General features: G+C 47.3%; 1 protein-coding gene across 3 annotated transcripts in view; it reads right to left on the bottom strand.

The window, feature by feature from the left end:
- The window catches only part of cnga3a (cyclic nucleotide gated channel subunit alpha 3a), a 102531-nt gene that overhangs the window by 13145 nt on the left and 68486 nt on the right, over positions 1-20900 (bottom strand). For all 3 annotated transcript variants that reach the window (XM_072477210.1, XM_072477211.1, XM_072477212.1), the window contains one exon: positions 173-277. In XM_072477210.1, the coding sequence (XP_072333311.1) occupies positions 173-277 (105 nt within the window). The remainder of the gene's footprint in view (positions 1-172; positions 278-20900) is intronic.

The raw sequence follows: 20900 nt of genomic DNA, 5'->3' as shown, positions 1-20900 counted from the left end.
TTGTTAATCTCCTCACCTCCCCAATGATACTATCCAATTTGTAAATTTGGGCACATACATGTCAAGATGCTTTACCATGCACTAATGCCCCTTTAAATTTATATGTTTGCATATTTGTTTTGTTCTTGCAAGTCAAATAGTAATTGCTTAAGATGTTTAATCATCAACCTACCTGCACACCAGCATACACCAGTTGTACATTACAGGCACTGTGATTATTGAAAGCCATCTATAGTAAAGACTTTCTGCAGGGTCAATGACATACACATCTTTCTTCCTGGAACGAAAAAGGAATGAGTTACAATGGGAACTTGCAACAAGAACATTCCTCCTGTTTAGGTCACTTGCAACAGGACCAATATCTTACATTTCAGTCTCATTACACAAATTGCTTGATTGAACATTCTGGAAATCAAGAAGAATAACGCAGCTAAAACTCTTCCATTGTAAAACATTCCATGTAAAAGTGGGATGAAAACATTTTCTGCTGGACAAATTCAAAGATGACAATGAACTACTTACCTGATTAATTATAGTGCAGTTTGCTCAATATTAAATATGAAACTCAACAGTTGTAAATCCATGAACCAAGGCACAAACATTATTTAGTCACCACTATTTCACGCCTTCAGTCTACTGGTACTTCAGTCTCCATGTTAATCCATCAACAATGGGCTTTATGTGCACTTTACCCTTCTAAACTGGAAGAACCAACTTCACATCAATGCATGTCACACAGTTCGACAATTAAAGAACAAACAGTATGTTACTTTACACTCACAATCTACAAGTTCAAACCTATCAGCTCAAAATGTCACCAAGTTAAACCCATATCTATTTAACTATAGCAACAGCATTCCTCTTACTGAAGAGAAACATGATACAGGGCCTTATATTATACCTCTTGTAAACATCCCAAAGCACTTTGGCTAAGAGTTTCCACCTTGGACCCAATTGGCAGTCTGGGTACACAGAGGGCTCAAAATTGCCTTCATTTTAGAACAAGAACAAAAGAACAAAGAAATGTACAGCACAGGAACAGGCCCTTCTGCCCTCCAAGCCCGTGCCGACCATGCTGCCCGTCTAAACTAAAATCTTCTACACTTCCTGGGTCCGTATCCCTCAATCGAAGTTGCCCCTCCCCACCAGTCAGCTCTCGCCCTCAAAGGGGAAAGCAGCCTATGATCTTCTGGGACTAAGGCAACTTTCATTGCCAAAGGCAGAATCTCCCATGAACCCGCACATTCTGGCATAGTTTCAAAACGTATTGCTTTAAAAAGTGTTTTCCATTAAAAAAAACATTCCTTGCTAGATTTAAGAGTAATAACCTGCTCCAGTTTTATTAATACAGCTGAAAACGGTTAATCACAAAGAGTTATCATTTTTAATCAGTGTTCAGCATACCTTTGAGAGTAACCCACTTTCAAATAATTGAAAATGACTTAAAAAGAAACTACACAAAACATTTACTAGTTTCAGTGATGCATAGTGTGGTAGGCTATAGTAGGGGTATCGTGGTACCTAGGTGGGATGTACCTTATACTGTAGTATGAGTGGTAGAACCTGCCTGCTGGTTCCGCCCAGCAGGCGGAGCATAAGAGTCTGTGTTTCACCCACAGCAGTCATTCTGTACCCGAGCTGCTGGGGTAACTACTTGTTCATTAAAGCCTTCAATTGGACTACAATCTCGGCTTCGGTAGTGGTTGATCGTGCATCACATAGGAAACTGTTTCTGAGTGAATCAAATAGTTGCTACTTTTAAAACATTTTCATAAGGGGCATAATAGTGTCCTTGCATTAATTCATTTTAGGAGCCGACTTCTGGTGGAGGCCTATAGAGAGCATTCACACACCAGGTGGCTCTTGCCAGAGTTCCTTGATTTTGGCCATTTTCGCCCGGTTTTCAGGGGCAATTTGGGGAGGAACGTGGTTAGTTTTATGGGGTAAGAGTCCGACATAAAAGGAATGCCCAATAAGTATAAAACCAAGCAGCAGGAGAGTAAAGATTCATCGTCGGACTCAGGAGCTTCGAAAACATCATCTGCTGAGAAAATGGCGGCAGCTCCTGCTGTATCTTTGGCCGCCCCACTAACCGCTGAGATGCTTACAGGCATCTTGGCGGGGGAATAGAAGAAACTGCGGCAGGCAGTCTATGCAGACCTGGACAGAGCAATCGAAGGGGCCCTATCCCCTATTCCTGCGGCCCTGAAAAAACAGATCTGACGGTAAAGGTGCATGGCGTGGTGCTAAAGGATGTGGAGGTGGCCCTTTCGAGGCAGAGGGACCAGATCAGCTCCCTGGAAACGGAGATGGCACGGGTGGCTGAGGACAACAAGTCACAAAGGGCCAAGGTCGACGGTCTGGAGAATCGCTCCAGAAGGCAGAACCTGAGAATTGTTGAGCTGCCATAGGGTCTGGAAGGTCTGAATCCAACAAAATATGTTGCAGCTGTTTGGAAAATGGAGGGGGTGGGTGGAATGGCTTCCCTTCCTGAGTTGGATCAGGTCCACAGGTCGCTTAGGCAGAAGTCTCATTCTGATAAACCACTGCGTGCGATCATCGTGTGTTTTCACAGTTATCAAGGAAAGGGTCCTGCGGTGGGCAAGGGACCACCGGGACTATAAATGGGAGGGCCATGCCATTAGGCTCTACAAGGATGTGGGTGCAGAGCTGGCTAGAATGCGTGTGGCATCCAACAAGGCCAAGGCTGCGTTGTACAGGAGCAACGTTCGATTTGATGTGCGACTCCGAGTAACGTACAAATCAACAGATTACTATTTTGATGCTCTGGAGGATGCAGAGGCAGTTGTACAGAAGCATGGGTTGAGGTTGACCTTACTGCAAACTGTATCAGCTGTGGGAAGTCTGTTTGGGGGGTGGGTATGTGATATGAGTTTCCACATGTATTTTTACTGTTGGTTTGTGGGATAAGTACTGTTATTCTTTGTTTTTTTTCTCTACCTATTAAAGTTGAATATGGGTGGAGGGGGCTGGTTGGCGTTATGGTTATTTGTTCTGTTTTTACTCTGAGTGGGGGCTGTCCTGCTAGCTGTATAGTTAGTTAACGGGGGCGGATGGGTGAGGGTAACTGTAGCTCATACTGTAGAGGAGGTTTAAGGATGAGTTTAGGATCTTTGCTTTCATTTTGTTTGGGGTTAAGGTTGAGAGGAGAAGGGAGGGTCGGGTCCTTTATTTTCCTTGTTGTTGAATACTGGTTGATTTGGGTGTGGTATTGATAGGAGGCGGGTTGGGTGAGGGGGGGCTTTGGTGTCTGACGATGGCCATAATTTTTTCTTTGTTCTGTTTGGATGGGGGATTTGGTGGCCATATTGGGTGGGCCTGGTGTGTGCTCTCTTTGAGTGGTTGCTGGACTGCCCCACAAGGTGTTCATGGCTGACTCTGGATCGCGGGGATGTGGGGGGAGGGGTGCTGTTCAGCTGGTCACCTGGAATGGAAGTGGATTGAATGGTCCAATAAAAAATCAAGGGTGTTTGCGTATCTTAAGATTTGAATTCTGATGTGGTGTTTTTGCAGGAGATCCATTTGCACATTACGGATCAGACAGTGTTACGGAAAGCTGGGTGGGGCAGTATTTCTCTTGGGACTTGATAGTAGGGTCTGGGGGGCTGCAGTTTTGATGAATAAGAGAGTATCGTTCTCAGCGACCAGTAGTTTGGTGGATCCAAGCAGGAGTAACGTGATTGTTTAATGGGTTGTCGATGGATACTCTGGTGATTCTAGTTGATTTGTGTGTCCCGAACTGGGATGATACAGCTTTCGTCAACAAGTTGTTGGTTTCTGTTTCTGATGTGGATTCGCACCAACTGATTCTGGGGGGGGGGTGGGGGAGATTTTAACTGTGTACTGGACCCTCGACTGGACAGATTAAGACCCAAGTCCTTGAATCCTTCGGGGGTGGCAAAGGCACTATTAGCCTTTATGGAACAGGTGTGGGGGGGGGGGGGGGGGGCGTTGTAGAATGGTGGTGATTTTTACATCAGAGTGAAAAGGACTTTTATTTTTTCTCTCAGTAGCATCAGGTCAACTCTCGGATTGACTGTTTTGTGGTGGTTGGACTTCTCCTTCCTGGGGTGGCGGGGGCGGGGTATTTGTCAATCGTTGTTTCGAATCATGTTCCACAATTTATGGGTTTGGTGTCGGGGCCCGGCCCTGCTCAGTGCCCCCCATGGAGACTGGATATGATGTTGATGGTGGACAGTGGGATTCTGTGAGAATATCCTCCGTCACTGAGACTATCTCACTCTCCCCGTTGTGGGAGGCTCTGAAGGTAGTCATTGGGGGGGGGTGATACTCTTCTTTAAGGCACATAAAGAGAAGAGTGAAAGGGTGGAGAGGCAGAGCTGGTGAATTCCATCCTTCAGGTGGACCGCCAGTTCTCGCTTGCCTTGACATTGGAGTTGTTGGCGAGCAGGAAGAAATTACAGATGGAGTTTGGGCTGCTCCCGATGAGCAAGGCAGTGCACCAACTGCGGTGCTCGAGGGGGCATTTTATGAATATGGGGAGAAGGCCAGCCACCTGTTAGCACACCAGCTGAGGTGGCAGGCTGCCTCCCGGGAGATAGTGCAGGTGAAGGACTCGAGTGCAGGTTGGTCTCCACCACAGGAAAGTTCAATGAGGCTTTTGAGGCCTTTTATCGCAGACTTTATGGGCGCGATCTACCGGCCACACGCACCCCAACGGGAGCGCGACATGGCTGGTAGATCCCGGGTGAAGCCTCCCACGGGCTTCCCAACAGCCAGGATGCCTCATGGGATCTACCCAAGTCCCGCAAAAGTCGGAATCAGGAACCTGTCCACAATGGGCCGGATCAAGCCACACTCGCCTAAGTAGCCCTTAAACCAACTTAAGGCCTACTTAACCCTGTATCTACCAGCTTCCTGGGATCTACTGGCATCCCAGGGAGGCTGCAGCCGGGCGCCATTCAGTACTGATCCTAACAAATATAGACCAGGTGGAACGGCACCAAGGGGTCTCCCGAGCCATCGGAGACCCCCGGGTGGGAAGGGTTAGTGCAGGGTAGCCCCCTTGCCCTCCCCCGGGACGCGGGCACCTTGGCAGTGGTGGCACTGCCAAGCCGCCAGGAGCACTGCCAGGGTGGCAGCTCAAGGTTTCCCGGGTGGCACTGCCAAGGGTCAGGGCCTGAGGTGGGCCATGCCCATGAAAGGAGGGTGGAGGAGGGGTATGATGGGTGGGGGTGACTCCCCATAGCAGGGTGTCCTCACTTGGAGAGGTGTGGGATAATGCCCAATGGATGGAGGATGTCAGGAGCTCACTAAAAAATCAGGGCACCCTTTCAAAATGGCGGCCCAATCTCTGAGTTCAGCCCCCCAGTGATGAAAAAAATTCTCCCTGTGTAAAACTCCACAGGGCCCAAAAAAGTGACTATGTGTCGTTAGATAGCGGTGGGAACTCGCTGGAGAATCTCCCAGCAAAATGCGCCACAAATGACACTTAGAAACTGTGGTAGTCTGTGTTAGAAGGATTACGGTACCTGATAATGCCGGAATACCATTGGTGGAGAATGTACTTGTTCCCATTGGTTAAGCCTGAATGTTAGCTCCGCCCTGCAAGGCAGGGTATAAGAGCCCGTGTCGTCCCAGCAGTTTTCTTTTGTACCTGCGCTGCTGGGGGAAACATCTAGCGTATTAAAGCCTTCAATTGTCTCCAAACCCGCTTCTGGAGTTATTGATCGTGCATCAGAAACCTTTCCGTTAAATTGCACCCTATAAGTCAGAGCCCCGGGAGGATAGGTTGCTCGTGATGGAATTTTTGGATGGCTTTTCTATCCCAGTGGTAGAGAGAGAGAAAAAGAAGAGAGGCGTTGGAGTCCCCGTTGAGCACAGAGAGGATCATGAAATGTATGGGTTAATGCAGTCGGGTATGGCTCCGCGCCCAGATGGATTCCTGATAGAATTTTACAAGGAATTTGCGGGTCAGCTGATCCTGCTGATTAATCCATTCTGGGGGTGTGAGCAGCTTTGTGGGCAGGGCCAGTTTCCAGCAGAATGGGTGGAATTTCCAAACATTTGTCAAAGTGTCAGGTTCACACTGTAAACCGGCGTGTATCTCTCTAGATGCACAGCTGAGTTGTCACTCCAGACTCTCTGGAACATAGTGCACAGAGAATCCGGGAATGCGGATTGCGCTGTCACCCTGGCAGGAGGGGGCCTGATCGAGTTGGCAAGGCCGGCTCCACAGAGATCGGGGCACCATCTTTAAAGGCCACCCCGATCAGTGCTCAGCGTTAGAAATAAACTCCCCCCCCCCCCCCCCCCCATTCATCCACAGACACGAGGAGTGCCCCAGGAGCTTTGGGATAACCCCACCCCACCATCAAATCAAGCATCGGGCCACCCTCTCCCAAGATCCCAGGCATTGGTACACCCCCCCTCTCAGGCACCCTCCTTCTAGGCACAGGGTGCACATAAGAGGGGACCACCCCCCCTCCCCGATGGGGCTCCCCAGAGGGCCCTGAAAGTGCCAGGGAGCCGAGGCAGTGCCGGGGAAAGTGTCCAGGCATGTTCCTCACCACCCGGACGGGCTGTACTTACCTGTGCACCCCTGGTGTGATCATCACAACTGGTTTGCGCTTTTGAAACTTGCACCGGGGCGAAGTCACACCGGTTGGGTGCGACGATAAATTGAGTAGCGGCGTTAAGCCCGCAAATGATGTTTAAATATCTTCTAATCTATGCTAATCTGGCCTGTGCCCTTCCTGGTCATGAACCTGATCATATCATTGGAGGGGTGTGGGGAAGATGGCCTTCAGAAATCTCGCTGCCACAAATCACGTTTAGGCCTCTCGTGGGATTTAACGGTCATTATGGGATTTGTGCCCGCGGCTAGCAGGCTTGCTAATCGCAACCAATGTTTCTCAAACTCGTGCAAAATATTGTGGAAACACAATTTGGTACTGTATTTATTTTTGCACTTGAGATTCCTCATTCATTAATGTCAGCTTGGCTGAATTGTGGGTAAACCCCTCTGAAGAATAGCAGCGCAAAGGGTGAGGAAACTCAAAGCTCTTTCTCTACGATGAAGTTAAGTTACTTTTGGTAACCTAGGTGAACATGGCAACTCATTCCACAAACAGCAAGACCACACAAAACAGTAATAATCAAGGGCCTGCTTTCAGCAATGTTGGTGGAGTGAGTGTAGTCAGGTGGCCAGCAGAAGACCCACCTCCTTGCGGAGGTTTCACGGGATTTTCAATCTCCAGTCGAACCAGTGGAACAGGCAGATACGATCCTTGGGTTTTGGTACTGCACCTCCAAACGATGGTACCACCATCTGGGCAGTTGCTACAGATACACATGCTTGAGTTCAGAATCTTCTGACGCTGGGGCAATAGCTATAGTTCATGCTTAATACAATGCAATAAGTTATTAAAATTAAATTATCTTTAGTTGAAAGTGTTAGTAACGTTAGGATACTATGTACCTGCCATTTGTAAAAGATGTTCGCTGGGATATTCCACTTCTACTATCATCTACACGCAATTTTCTGCCCATTAAGGCAAATGAGCGTAAAGTCATACCAACAAGCGCAGAAGCAGATACTCCCAAGCATTGTGCCCTGTTGCACACTCACTTGCAGTTAGCAGAAGGGTAAATGCAAATAATGAAAGCATTTTGGGGTCGCAATTATGGCGACCACAGCAGGCAGACTGATGGTATGCAAGGAAATGCACATGTAACAAAGAATTCAAGAACAATTATGCACCAATCAATCATTCGTCATTTCTATTTCCTTTATTTACTCTTCCTTCTTTATCTCATCTTTTTCCCCTTTTTTCTCTTCCACCATGCTGCATAATTAACATCAACGCTTAACAGCTTACTGCACGCCAAAGAGGCTACTATATATCAGAGAGGACCATGGGTAGAAAGGACCACACTGGTCAATTAAACAGGCCATTCACCAATAAGGTCCATTTATTTAGACCTGCAACAAGTCAAATGTCTTATTACCAATTATTACTTCCCTTTTTCATGTTGGTTAATTAGGTAATCACGTACAAATTGGCTATGCATTTCAGTTCATCCTGTTTTTCCAATATAATTTAATTTAACGTTGAAATATTATGAGGACATACTGTGCTTATTAGGGTGTTTAGATCGTTCGGATGTTTAGGCCCCAGGCATGTCAAACATTCTGATCTATTCTAGTAATAATGCAATGGGTGAGACTGCCAAGAAAGGACAGTGAATGTCTCACAGATGTAGGATGCTCAAGCAAACTTAGAATAGAAGATAGAATAGGCTGCAAGAAGCTAATATTACCTGCCTTTTTAATTCATTCTCAGGGTGTTATTGTTGTTGGCAAGGTCAGTGTTTATTCTCGATTCCTAGTTCCCTTGAGAAAGTGACTTAAAGGCCATAACAACATAAGAATATAAGAACTAGGAGCAGGAGTAGGCCATCTGGCCCCTCGAGCCTGCTCCGCCATTCAATGAGATCATGGCTGATCTTTTGTAGACTCAGCTCCACTTTCCCGCCCGAACACCATAACCCTTTATTCTTTGGAAAACGACTTATCTTTATCTTAAAAACATTTAATGAAGTAGCCTCAACTGCTTCACTGGGCAAGGAATTTCATAGGTTCACAACCCTTTGGATGAAGAAGTTCCTCCTAAACTCAGTCCTAAATCTACATCCCCTTATTTTGAGGCTATGCCCCCTAGTTCTGCTTTCACCCGCCAGTGGAAACAACCTGCCCGCATCTATCCTATCTTTTCCCTTCATAATCTTATATGTTTCTATAAGATCCCCCCGCATCCGTCTTAATTCCAACAAGTAGTCCCAGTCTACTCAACCTCTCCCCGTAATCCAACCCCCATCAACTCTGGGATTAACCTAGTGAATCTCCTCTGCACACCCTCCAGCGCCAGTACCTTTCTCAGGTAAGGAGACCAAAACCAAAACCATTTCAGAGGGCAAGTTAGGAGTCGGCCACAGTGTGGAACTGGAGCCACACATAGTGTAGACCAAGTAAGAACAAAAAGTTGGGACGAACTAGTTCGTTTTTTACAGCGATCTGACAGATTTATAGCACTGACCACTTTCATTGATACGGCTTTTTTGCATACAAATGCTTAAATTGTCATGGTGGCATTTAAACCCATATTCATACGAATATATGAATTAAGAGTAGGAGTAGGCCATTCGGCCCTTCGAACCTGCTCCGCCTTTCAATACGATCATGTCTGGTCTGATTGCAGACTCAACTTCACTTTCATACTGTCATGAGAATGTCACTTTAAGAAATGGTAGTCTGCTCATGTTACTGCAGTGATGTCAGAGTGTGGGTGGAGCTGAGCACTGGCTCTGCTTTTTAGTTTCACTTTGAGAAAAGCTTGCGTGTGTCTGTTTTTTTGGTTTTGTTTCAGTGTTGGAGCTGCAGTCAGCCAGAGAAGGTGTAATGTTGTTCTCTCTGCCATGTAAAGACGATCTCGTGACCATTTGGTGAATTCAGAATGATAACTGTTCTCAGTAGTGAATTTAAACCTGATGTGCTTCTGTTTAAAGTTTTTTTTGAGGTCATATGGATGTTAAAAGAAAAGTTTAAGGATTATTTAGTGTTGTATTCTTTGGGGGTTGTATTTGAATTGATGGTTGCTAAGATGTTCACTGTATGATTTAAGAAGGTTAACTTGAGTTCATAGAATAAACATTATTTTGCTTTTAAAAATACTTTTCCATTTCTGCTGTACCAAACCTGTAGAGTGGGCCATGTGCTCCCCATACCACAATCTATTAAAAGTTGTGGGTCAGGTGAACTACATGATACACTTTGGGGTTCTCTAAACCCTGGCCCATAACAAATTGGGGGCTCGTCCAGGATACAAGTCTATCTATTGGATTGGTTTTGTGAACTTAAAAAACAGTGAGGGGTGAGCATATTGTGGTTGCTTTTCAGGTGTTGCATTCCAGTTTAAGTGGGCAGTGTGTTGTGGACAATGGCTCTTTCAGAGACTCTGAAGTTTTTGGGTGTGGAGACGGTCACACGCAGTACCTTACGGACAGAGACTAAAAGCAGACTGTTAGATTTGGCAAAAACATTTCAGTTAACATTACCTGACAAAATGCGAAAAGATGAGGTAATTATGGCGGTGGCTAAGCATTTAAAATTGCCTGAGATACAGTTTGACTCATTGGAAATGGCAAAAATTCAGTTACAAATTAAACAAATGGAACATGAGAAAGAATTAAAGCAGCTTGAATATGAAAGAGATGGAGAGGAAAAAGAAAAAGAGAGAGAGGAAAAAGAAAGAGAGAGAGAGAGGAAAAAGAAAGAGAGAGAGAGTTTCAACTTCAGAAAATGACCATGAAACAAGACAGTCAGTTAAGATTGGCGGATGTAAAGGGAAACAGTTTGAGGATAGTGCTGAGGATAAAGAGAAAGAGTGTCAAAGTCGAAGGCTTGGTGGGGATCTATTTAAATATGTCCAAGGTTTGACGAGGAGATAGATGCCTTTTTCATTTCATTTGAGAAGGTGGCTAAACAAATGAAATAGCCACAGCACATGTGGGTATTACTGATTCAAACAAAGCTGGTAGGTAGGGCTAGTGAAGTGTTTGCATCACTACCGGAGGAAGTATCTGGGACGTATGAGGAGGTGACAAATCCATCTTAGGTGCATATGAACTAGTGCCTGAAGCTTACAGACAAAGATTTAGAAATTTAAGGAAAGAATTTTGTCAAACTTACATGGAGGTTGAAAGGATCAAACAGAGTAATTTTGATAGGTGGATAATGGCTTTGAAAATAGACCAAACGCATGAAACTCTCAAAATTCAATTCCTGATGTAGTGAGAACTCATGTGGAAGAACAGAGGGATAAAACTGTGAGATTAGCAGCAGAAATGGCAGATGATCATGAATTAGTTCATAAATCAAAGCTTGGTTTCCGACATTAGTTTCAGCCTGTGAGGGATAGAAACTGGGGACATGAGAAATACTCAAGTTGTAAAGGTAAAGATACCTTATGGGAGATAAAAAGGAGAGTATACCTCAGATTAAAACAGAAAGGAAATTAAAAGTTTCAAATGTTTTCACTGTAATAAACTAGGCCATGTAAATTCACAGTGTTGGTGGTTGAAGAAAAGCACTGGTGTTATGGGTCGGGGTTTAGAGAATCCCAAAGTGTATCATGGAGTTCACCTGACCCACAACTTTTAATAGATGCTGGTATGGGGAGCACACGGCTCACTCTACAGGTATGGTACAGCAGAAATGGACCAGTATTTTTTAAAACAAAACAATGTTTATTCTATGAACTCAAGTTAACCTTTCTAAAACAAAGAGTGACCATCTTAGCAACCAGTAAATCAAATACACCCCCCCCAAAGAATACAACACTAAGTAACCTGTATGCTATCTTTTTAACACCCAGAAGACTTAACAAACCTTCAAACAGAAGCACATCAGGCTTTACATTCAATACTGAAAACATTTATAGTTCTGAATTCACCAAATGTTTAAGAGATAGTCCTTCATGGCAGAGAGCTCAACAGTACAGCTGCTTTGTCTGACTTCAGCTGCAACACACTCAAAAGCGAAACCAAAAAGACAGAGACACACCCAAGCTTTTCTCAAAGTGAAACTAAAAAGCAGAACCAGAATTCAGCTCCACCCACACTCTGACATCACTGCAGTAACATGAGCAGCTAACCATTTCTTAAAGTGACATTCTCATGACACCTCCCCCCAAGAAAAAATAAATAAACCATCAAATTCAAGATGGTTTCATTTTTCACCTTTTCACCATTCTTTAAGAAATGCACAGTAAATATACTTTTTCGTTTAAAAAACCCCACACTCATTCGGTATAATAATATAGTCCATTTTTTTCGTTCTTCTTCCTCCAACTGAAATCCTTCTCGATTAATAGTCTTGTTGAACAAGAAGGTGTCTGCATGATCCGTCCATTTCTCTACGCCTCGGCATTTCTCTTTAAAGTCAGATACTTTCGTTCAATCTGATCGCAGAGTCCCTTGTGATTCTCCAACACAGGAGCATTGGTTATCACAGCTTTCAGGCAGTAAATCTCCGCTGTCCATTGAAATTTTCGACGTTTCTTCAGCAAGTCCATCAGTGGAGCAATCATGCTACAAAGCTTTTTCACAAATGTTCGATCAAATCCACTCATGCCAAGAAATCGCATTATTTCCCTTCGTCTTGAGGGTATCAGAAACTCCTCAAGGAAAGTGACTTGGGCTTTTCCAAATTCACTTTTGGCTAGGTTTATCACCAAACCTGCCTCCTGAAGTCGATCAAATAACTCCATATGATGTTTCAAATGTTCTGTCCATGTCTGGCTGAAAATTACCAGATCGGCAATATATACTGCACAATTGGGTAATCCTGAAACAACTGTGTTAGTTAACCGTTGAAATGTGGCTGGGGCGCTTTTCATGCCAAATGGCATAACTGAATTGGTATATACCATCTGGAGTCACAAAAGCTGAAATCTCCTTCGCCCTTTCGGATAAAGGTACCTGCCAGTAACCTTTAAGTAAATCCAGTTTGGAAATAAAAGCTGATTGTCCCACTTTCTCAATGCAATCCTCCAAACGTGGGATAGGATAAGAGTCCATTCTTGTAACTGCATTAACCTTTCTATAGTCCACACACAACCATTGGGTACCGTCTGGTTTAGGTACCATCACTATGGGTGAGCTCCATTGGCTGCAACCCACTTCAATTATGCCATTTTTAAGCATATTCTCAATCTCTTTGCTAACCTGGGCCAATTTTAAAGGGTTAAGTCTACATGGATGTTGTTTGATGGGAAAGTGGTAGTAGGAGTAAACTATCTTGTCCAGGAATACAGTTTATCCACATCTACCTCATGTATAGCCATTTTAGTACTTCCCAATTTATCTCCACAAACTTGCCCATGTGATATCAATAACTCTTTCAGGTCAGTTTTGTAGCCACCTGGGAATGCCACTTCCCGACTTTAAAATGGAGATCCGCTAAGAATGCAGGGAAATTCAGCCAATGCAGGAAAAACAAGCAGGTGCAATGTTTCCTGTAATCAGAACTTGCAGGAACCCAGACAGCACTGAAACTAACAACCATCTACATACTGATGAGCGATCCCCGGGAACAATTGGAAACAGTTAAGGTAAACAAGGCCAAGCCAAACTTCTCAGCGCCAGCAGGAGCCAAGACAAAAGAAGGCCAATGGACACTTAGGAACCGCCCAGCGATCAAGGAACAGCTCCAGTATTGGAGAAATCGATCCAAGTGATCAGAACTTAGTCCAATCACTTGGAACCAGGTACGGGGTCCACCCAAAAGGGCGTGAAGCCCCTGGGGACTATAAAATAGAGTCCCCAAGTTTAATTTGTCCTTGGCAGGGTCACTCAGCAGCTCGAAACAACCCTTGACCGTGACCCGCCTAGTAGCTGCACCAACCAAGTAAGTCTCCAGTCAACGCACGCTATGAGATAGGTGCTCCTAGCTACCAGTCTATACCAGCTTTGAAGCCTGCAGACTCATAATCGAACGAAAGGCCATTTGTTCCCCTGACCTGGTGGGCCAGTTCCAAAGCTAAGTATAGGCCTTTTAGTGTTGGAGATAGTCTAGTAAGTAGAGTTTTATACATGAGTAGTGATTGACTGTGTATAATATATGTGTTTTGATTTGAAACGTACTAACTGGTGTATTGAGTTATTGATCAGCACTTGAACTTGAACCTTGTGGTGGTATCATAAAGATATCTGGCGACTCTAGAGCAAAGGTTATAAAACAGAGCAAATTAAGTAAAGACACAACGAGCAACATTTACTAAGAGCCAACCAAAAGTTAGCAACATTTAATGGCGACATCTGACGGGAGCCGACTTAGAAGTGGCCTAACCACTCCGAGAGAACCCAAAATTTGAATTGAGAATCTAATTGGGAACAGAAACATTCACAAGTGTTCAAGCAGTTCTGATCAATCCTCATAATTCGGAAACGTGTTCATGCATGCGTAACTAACAGGACTATAAGGTAAAACTGATAGATTTTGTTGCGAAAAACTGTCGGGAGTTTGTATTCCAGGAAATAGCGAACGCCGTACCCGTGTGTTACAGCACCGCCTCAGTCCCCCTCGTTCAAAATTTTAAAAGAGAGCATTCAGATAGGAAAAATGGCAATGAAGGCAATGGAACACCTCATGAAGCCTCAAGAATTCGTGGTCACAGCGACCAGCAGCAGAGTAGGTCAGTGTCCCGTTTGGGAAGTTGAGATTAGAAGGTACCTCAAAGGGAAGGGATGGCCCCTTTGGAGTGACTTTGTTCAAATGAGGAAACAGGTCCCAGGAGTATAGGACATACTTGGTGGGAGAACCTGAGCGAAATCCATAAGAAGAGCTTAGGAAAATCTAGCAAGCCGATGGCAATCGTGTCCTGTCTGGCACAATTGCGAGGCACAGAGGAGGTCGTTCGGACGCTTCGCAAAGAGATAGAAGAGAGACATCGAATGAGCAAGGTCGATGTTAGTGAGATCGAGAGAGAGAATGTAGAATTGAGAAGGAAGTTGGCAGCAAAGGACGGAGAGGTGGATGATGCCAAGAGGGCACACCAGTCTTGTCTAGTGCATCTGAGCAGCTTCCAAACCCAATACGATAAGGCCTATCAGGACACGCAACGTGCAGTCCTGGCAAGAGAAGAGACAGAGAAACAGGTAGAGGCATTGCAAAGGCAGTGCAGCAATCTAAAAGCAGTGCTATGCTGCCACCACGGAGCACAGACAAAGCTCAGTGGATCATGCAAAATGCCAGAAGCAGATTGCGGAACTGCAGTCTTTGCTTTCAGTGCAAAATGGGTTTCAAAGCACCTTTGGATCCCAATTAGATGAAGAAGACGGCCCTGATTGGCAAGAACTAAACAAAACCGCGCATAGATATGTACAGGGAACATGTGCGTGAGTAAAGCCCCAAAGGAGAAAAGCACCCCAACCCCCCACAGAGCAGATAGATCAGGCACCCATGAATCCAGTAACTACCCACCGCATAGTCACATCGGACGGAGACGCGGAATTCCTTTAAACCACCCCCATAACCGTGACCCAATTACGGGACACGTGGGGAAAGATCACACCGTTCCTCCCCACCTCAGACCCCCACCACATCTTTGCTAGAGTGAAGCAGCAGGCGACCATGTACGGCCTGGATGAGCGTGAGCAAGTGAAGCTCACAGTTTTAAGCTTAGACCCTTCTGTTGTAGCAGCCCTTCCCGACCCACAGAATGTAGGAGAAGGCACCCTTGCAGAGATGCACACGGCGATCCTAGACGTGATCGGTTATAACAGAGGTGCCCAGTAGAAGGCCTGAATAAGTGCAGGCAGAAGAAAACAGAACACCCCACAGCGTTTGCCGGACGCATGTGGATCCATTTTACAGCCGTTTTCGGAAACTTAGACCACGCCCATTTGTCCCCAGCTACATGGCCAAATGGACCCGCACCCTTATCTCCCATGCCACAGAGGCAGGACAAAAAGCTTGTACTAATTATGACCCCTCGGAAGAAACGCACAACGAAAAGTGGGTTTTAAAAAGGTTGTCCCGCTCCTGGGTGCAACCTGTCCACAACAAACCCGCGATTAGAAAACCCGAAGAACAGCAGGCAGAGGCAGATATTCAAGCAGTTAAAGCGCACCAGAACCCCGCATGGGTGAACGAAGGCATGAACAGCCCCCACAGAAACCACAGGAGTGTTACAACTGTGGACAATTAGGTCACTTTGCACGAGAGTGCAATGCCCCACGAAAGCCACATAGAGCCCAGCAGGCAGGCACACTGAATAGAAACAGGACAAAGTCCATACATAGTGTAAGCACCTGTTCAGACCAGACAGTCATGAACGGAACTGACTGACGGTGTTCGGGCTCCCCCACATGGGTCTGCAACATCCTTTGGGATAGGTCCGGCCGACCAGTCGTTGCAGCGAAAATACGGGGACAGCCCATTGAATTTCTCTGGGACACAGGAGGGTCCCGCACCACAATTAATTCCTCCACCATGTTCCAAAAAGACACGTGGCCCACTACAGCCACATTCACCCTCAGCGGCTTCACAGGCCACTCACAACAGGGACACATCACAGCCCCCGTACCCATTCAAATTGGCAACATTACACAAAACACCCCATAGATTTGCTTGATCTGCCCCACACAGCAGAACACATTTTGGGCATCGATTTCATGAACTCCCACAACCTGTCATTTGACCCAGTAAATCAATGTGTCTGGAAAATGACAAAGTCAGCAAGAGCCCCTGCAACGCTCACAGTAGGTGAGTATGCTAATACGATTAGCGCAGTCGGCGATTTTTGGTTTGACCCAACCACGATTAGCGCAGACAAACAGGTTAAAACAGTTCTCCAGAAAAACAGGACCGCATTTGCAAGTCATAAACATGACTGCGGCAGGATGGCTGGTTCGGTTCAAATAACAGGACCTGACCCTAGATCCCAGAAGCAATATGGATTTCCCCAAGAGGCAGAGGGAGAAATCTCAAAAGTTATTGATAGTTTATTAGAACACGGCGTACTTAGATCAGTAGCCTCTACTAATAATGCCCCGATTTGGCCAGTGAGAAAGCCCGATGGATCATGGCGACTGACCATCGATTACCGGGAACTCAACAAAGTCACCCCCGCAGCAGCCCCCACGGTAGCCACAAGTCCCGAGACCATGCTCAAACAGGGACTCAACTCACGATATTTTACGGTTTTGGACGTCAGTAACGGATGCTGGTCCATTCCATTGGCAAAAGCATGCCAGTACAAATTTGCCTTCACTTTTAAAGGTCAGCAGTACACGTGGACATGCCTTCCACAAGGATTCCACAACTCCCCCTCCATTTTCCACCAACAGCTGGCCAATGGTTTATCAAAATTTTCTCTCCCCGAATGTTTGGTCCAGTATGTAGACAACCTACTACTGCAGACAGACACCAAGGCAGAGCACATCGCGCTTCTGTCCGAACTCCTGGAACTCCTACAACAAATTGGATGTAAAGTGAACCCCAAGAAGGCCCAAATTTTGGAAAACAAAGTGGTATATTTGGGAACGATTATCACGCATGGTAAACGCGAGATCGAGCATAAAAGAATTGACTCGATTGTCAACTTGCCCCTTCCCCAGAATGTTTCCGCCCTCCGGTCGTTTTTAGGACTGGTTGGCTACTGCCGAAATCATATTGACGGTTTCGCCACCAAAGCAGCACCCCTCTCAGAACTCCTAAAGAAAGGAGCCACTTGGGAATGGCTTCCGCGGCACATGGATGCTGTAGATGCTTTAAAGCGCACACTCATTGCAGCCCCCGCACTACAGGTTCCAGACCCGCTTTCCCCCTATGCTATCGAGATAGCTAGCACAGATCGTACCCTTTCGGCCGTGCTCCTCCAGGAACGGCACGAACAGTTAAGACCCGTGGCTTATGCCTCCAGAGTTTTAGATCCTGTGGAGCGGGGATTTTCGGCCTGTGAAAGGCACCTGCTCGCAGTTTTCTGGGCAGTTCAATACTTTTCATATATCACCGGACTAAACTCCATCACAATCCTCACGGAACACACCCCCACCCAACTTTTACTAGACGGATGACTTAAGGACGGTACAGTAAGCCAGATCAGAGCAGCCAGATGGACCCTTCTTTTGCAGGACGGGACGTCACTGTTAAAAGGACCAAGACCCACACTTTCCTAGCCGACAACCTTCAGTACCCAGGCACCCCCCCACGAATGTGAAATCATCTCACCGCACCACAACACAGGCCCGTTTATCGCGAAAACACCCCCCAAAAAGATAGGTAGTTCACCCCAGAGCCCCCTGCAAACAGACATGTGCGCACCCTTGAGAATATATGTGGATGGTTCTTCCACTATATTAAACGGGAAGCGCATTACAGGATGCGGCATCTATGTTGAGGACGCGCAGGGACGCGCCCTAGAAGAAATCTCGTTAAAACTGCCAGGACACTTAGGCGTGCAGGCGGCAGAACTAACAGCCATTGCATACATTGTAGATCACCCAGATTCCTTCCCCAGCCCAGCAGACATATACTCGGACAGCCTCTATGTCTGTAACAGCCTCACAGAATTCCTACCCCTGTGGAAAGCAAGAGGTTTTGTTTCCGCGGACGGAAAACCCCTCCCTTCAGCCCCATTGCTCCGGCACATTTTGGACAAAACACAGGATATTTGGTATTATTAAAGTTCGAAGTCACCACCGTTCCTCCCCACCTGGAAATGTAAAAGACATGGATATTTTTGGAACCCTCCCGAAAGCGCCCCAGTGAATGCAGTTCAGGTCTCACAGACAAATATCGAAGCTTTAGTGCAGGCCCAGAAGCAAGATAGTAATCTCAGGGAGATTTTAAAAGGAACATTTCCAGCCCCAAACAGCATGATAATAGTAAGGTGGTAACTTAATGCTTCACAGTAACTAAACCCTACAACAACCAGGATTGCATGCAGAATAACAACAACCCACAGCGACACCTGATCACCACCTCATCTGTGGTACTGTGATCACATCCTCATCTGTGACACCCGATCGCCACCTCATCTGGGACACCCGATCGGCACCTCATCTGTGACACCCGATCACCGCCTCATCTGGCACACCCGATCGCCACCTCATCTGTGGTACCCGATCACCGCCTCATCTGGGACACCCGATCGCCACCTCATCTGGGACACCCGATCGCCACCTCATCTGTGGTACCCGATCACTGCCTCATCTGGGACACCCGATCGCCACCTCATCTGTGACACCCGATCACCGCCTCATCTGGGACACCCGATCGCCACCTCATCAGTGACACCCGATCACCGCCTCATCTGGGACACCCGATCGCCACCTCATCTGGGACACCCGATCGCCACCTCATCTGGGACACCCGATCGGCACCTCACCTGGGACACCCGATCGCCAACTCATCTGGGAGACCCGATCGCCACCTCATCTGTGACACCCGATCACTACCTTCTCTGTGACACCCGATCACCACATCATCTGTGGTACTGTGATCACAGCCTCATCTGGGAGACCTGATCGTCACCTCATCTGGGACAGCCGATCGGCACCTCATCTGGGACACTCGATCGCCACCTCATCTGGGACACCCGATCACCGCCTTCTCTGTGGTACCCGATCACCACCTCATCTGGGACACCCGATCGCCGCCTTCTCTGTGGTACCCGATCACCACCTTCTCTGTGACATCCGATCATCACCTCATTTGTGTCACCCGATCACCGCCTCATCTGTGACACCTGATCACCACCTCATCTGGGACACCCGATCGCCGCCTTCTCTGTGGTACCCGATCACCACCTCATCTGTGACATCCGATCACCACCTCATCTGTGACACCCGATCACCGCCTCATCTCTGACACCCAATCACCGCCTCATCTGGGACACCCGATCACCACCTCATCTGTGACACCCGATCACCACCTCATCTGTGGTACCCGATCGCCGCCTTCTCTGTGGGTCCCGATCACCACCTTTTCTGTGACACCCGATCACCACCTCATCTGGGACACCCGATCACCACCTCATCTGGGATACCCGATCACCACCTCATCAGTGACACTCGATCACCACCTCATCTGTGGTACCCGATTACCTCCTCATCTGTGACACCCGATCTCCGCCTCATCAGTGACACTCGATCACCACCTCATCTGTGGTACCCGATTACCTCCTCATCTGTGACACCCGATCACCACCTCATCTGTGACACCCGATCACCGCCTCATCTGTGACACTCGATCATCACCTCGTCTGCGACACCCGATCACCACCTCATCTGGGACACCCGATCGCCACCTCATCTGGGATACCCGATCACCACCTCATCTGTGGTACCGGATCACCACCTCATCTGTGACACCCGATCACCACCTCATCTGTGGTACCCGATCACCACCTCATCTGTGACACCCGATCACCGCCTCATCTGTGGCACCCGATCACCGCCTCATCTGTGACACCCGATCACCACCTCATCTGGGACACCTGATCGGCACCTCACCTGGGACACCCGATCGCCACCTCATCTGGGACACCCGATCGCCACCTCATCTGTGACAACCGATCACTACCTTCTCTGTGACACCCGATCACCACCTCATCTGTGGTACTGTGATCACAGCCTCATCTGGGAGACCTGATCGTCACCTCATCTGGGACAGCCGATCGGCACCTCATCTGGGACACCCGATCGCCACCTCATCTGGGACACCCGATCACCGCCTTCTCTGTGGTACCCGATCACCACCTCATCTGTGGCACCCGATCACCGCCTTCTCTGTGGTACCCGATCACCGCCTCATCTGTGACACCCGATCACCACCTTCTCTGTGGTACGCGATCCCCGCCTCATCTGTGGTACTCGATCACCGCCTCATCTGTGACACCCGATCACCACCTTCTCTGCGACACCTGATCACCACCTCATCTGTGACACCCGATCACCGCCTCATCTGTGACACCCGATCACTGCCTCATCTGGGACACCCGATCACCACCTCATCTGTGGTACCCGATCCCCACCTCATCTGTGGTACCCGATCACCGCCTCATCTGTGACACCTGATCACCACCTTCTCTGTGACATCCGATCACCACCTCATCTGTGACACCTGATCGCCACCTCATCTGGGACACCCGATCACCGCCTCATCTGTGGTACCCGATCCCCACCTCATCTGTGGTACCCGATCACCGCCTCATCTGTGACACCTGATCACCACCTTCTCTGTGACATCCGATCACCACCTCATCTGTGACAACCGATCACCGCCTCATCTGGGACACCCGATCACCGCCTCATCTGTGGTACCCGATCACCACCTCATCTGTGACATCCGA

The sequence above is a fragment of the Scyliorhinus torazame genome, chromosome 15 (assembly GCF_047496885.1).
Source record: "Scyliorhinus torazame isolate Kashiwa2021f chromosome 15, sScyTor2.1, whole genome shotgun sequence".
Lineage (NCBI taxonomy): Eukaryota > Metazoa > Chordata > Chondrichthyes > Carcharhiniformes > Scyliorhinidae > Scyliorhinus > Scyliorhinus torazame.
The sequence above is the reverse complement of the archived record's forward strand: the minus strand, read 5'-3'. Positions and strand labels throughout refer to the sequence as shown.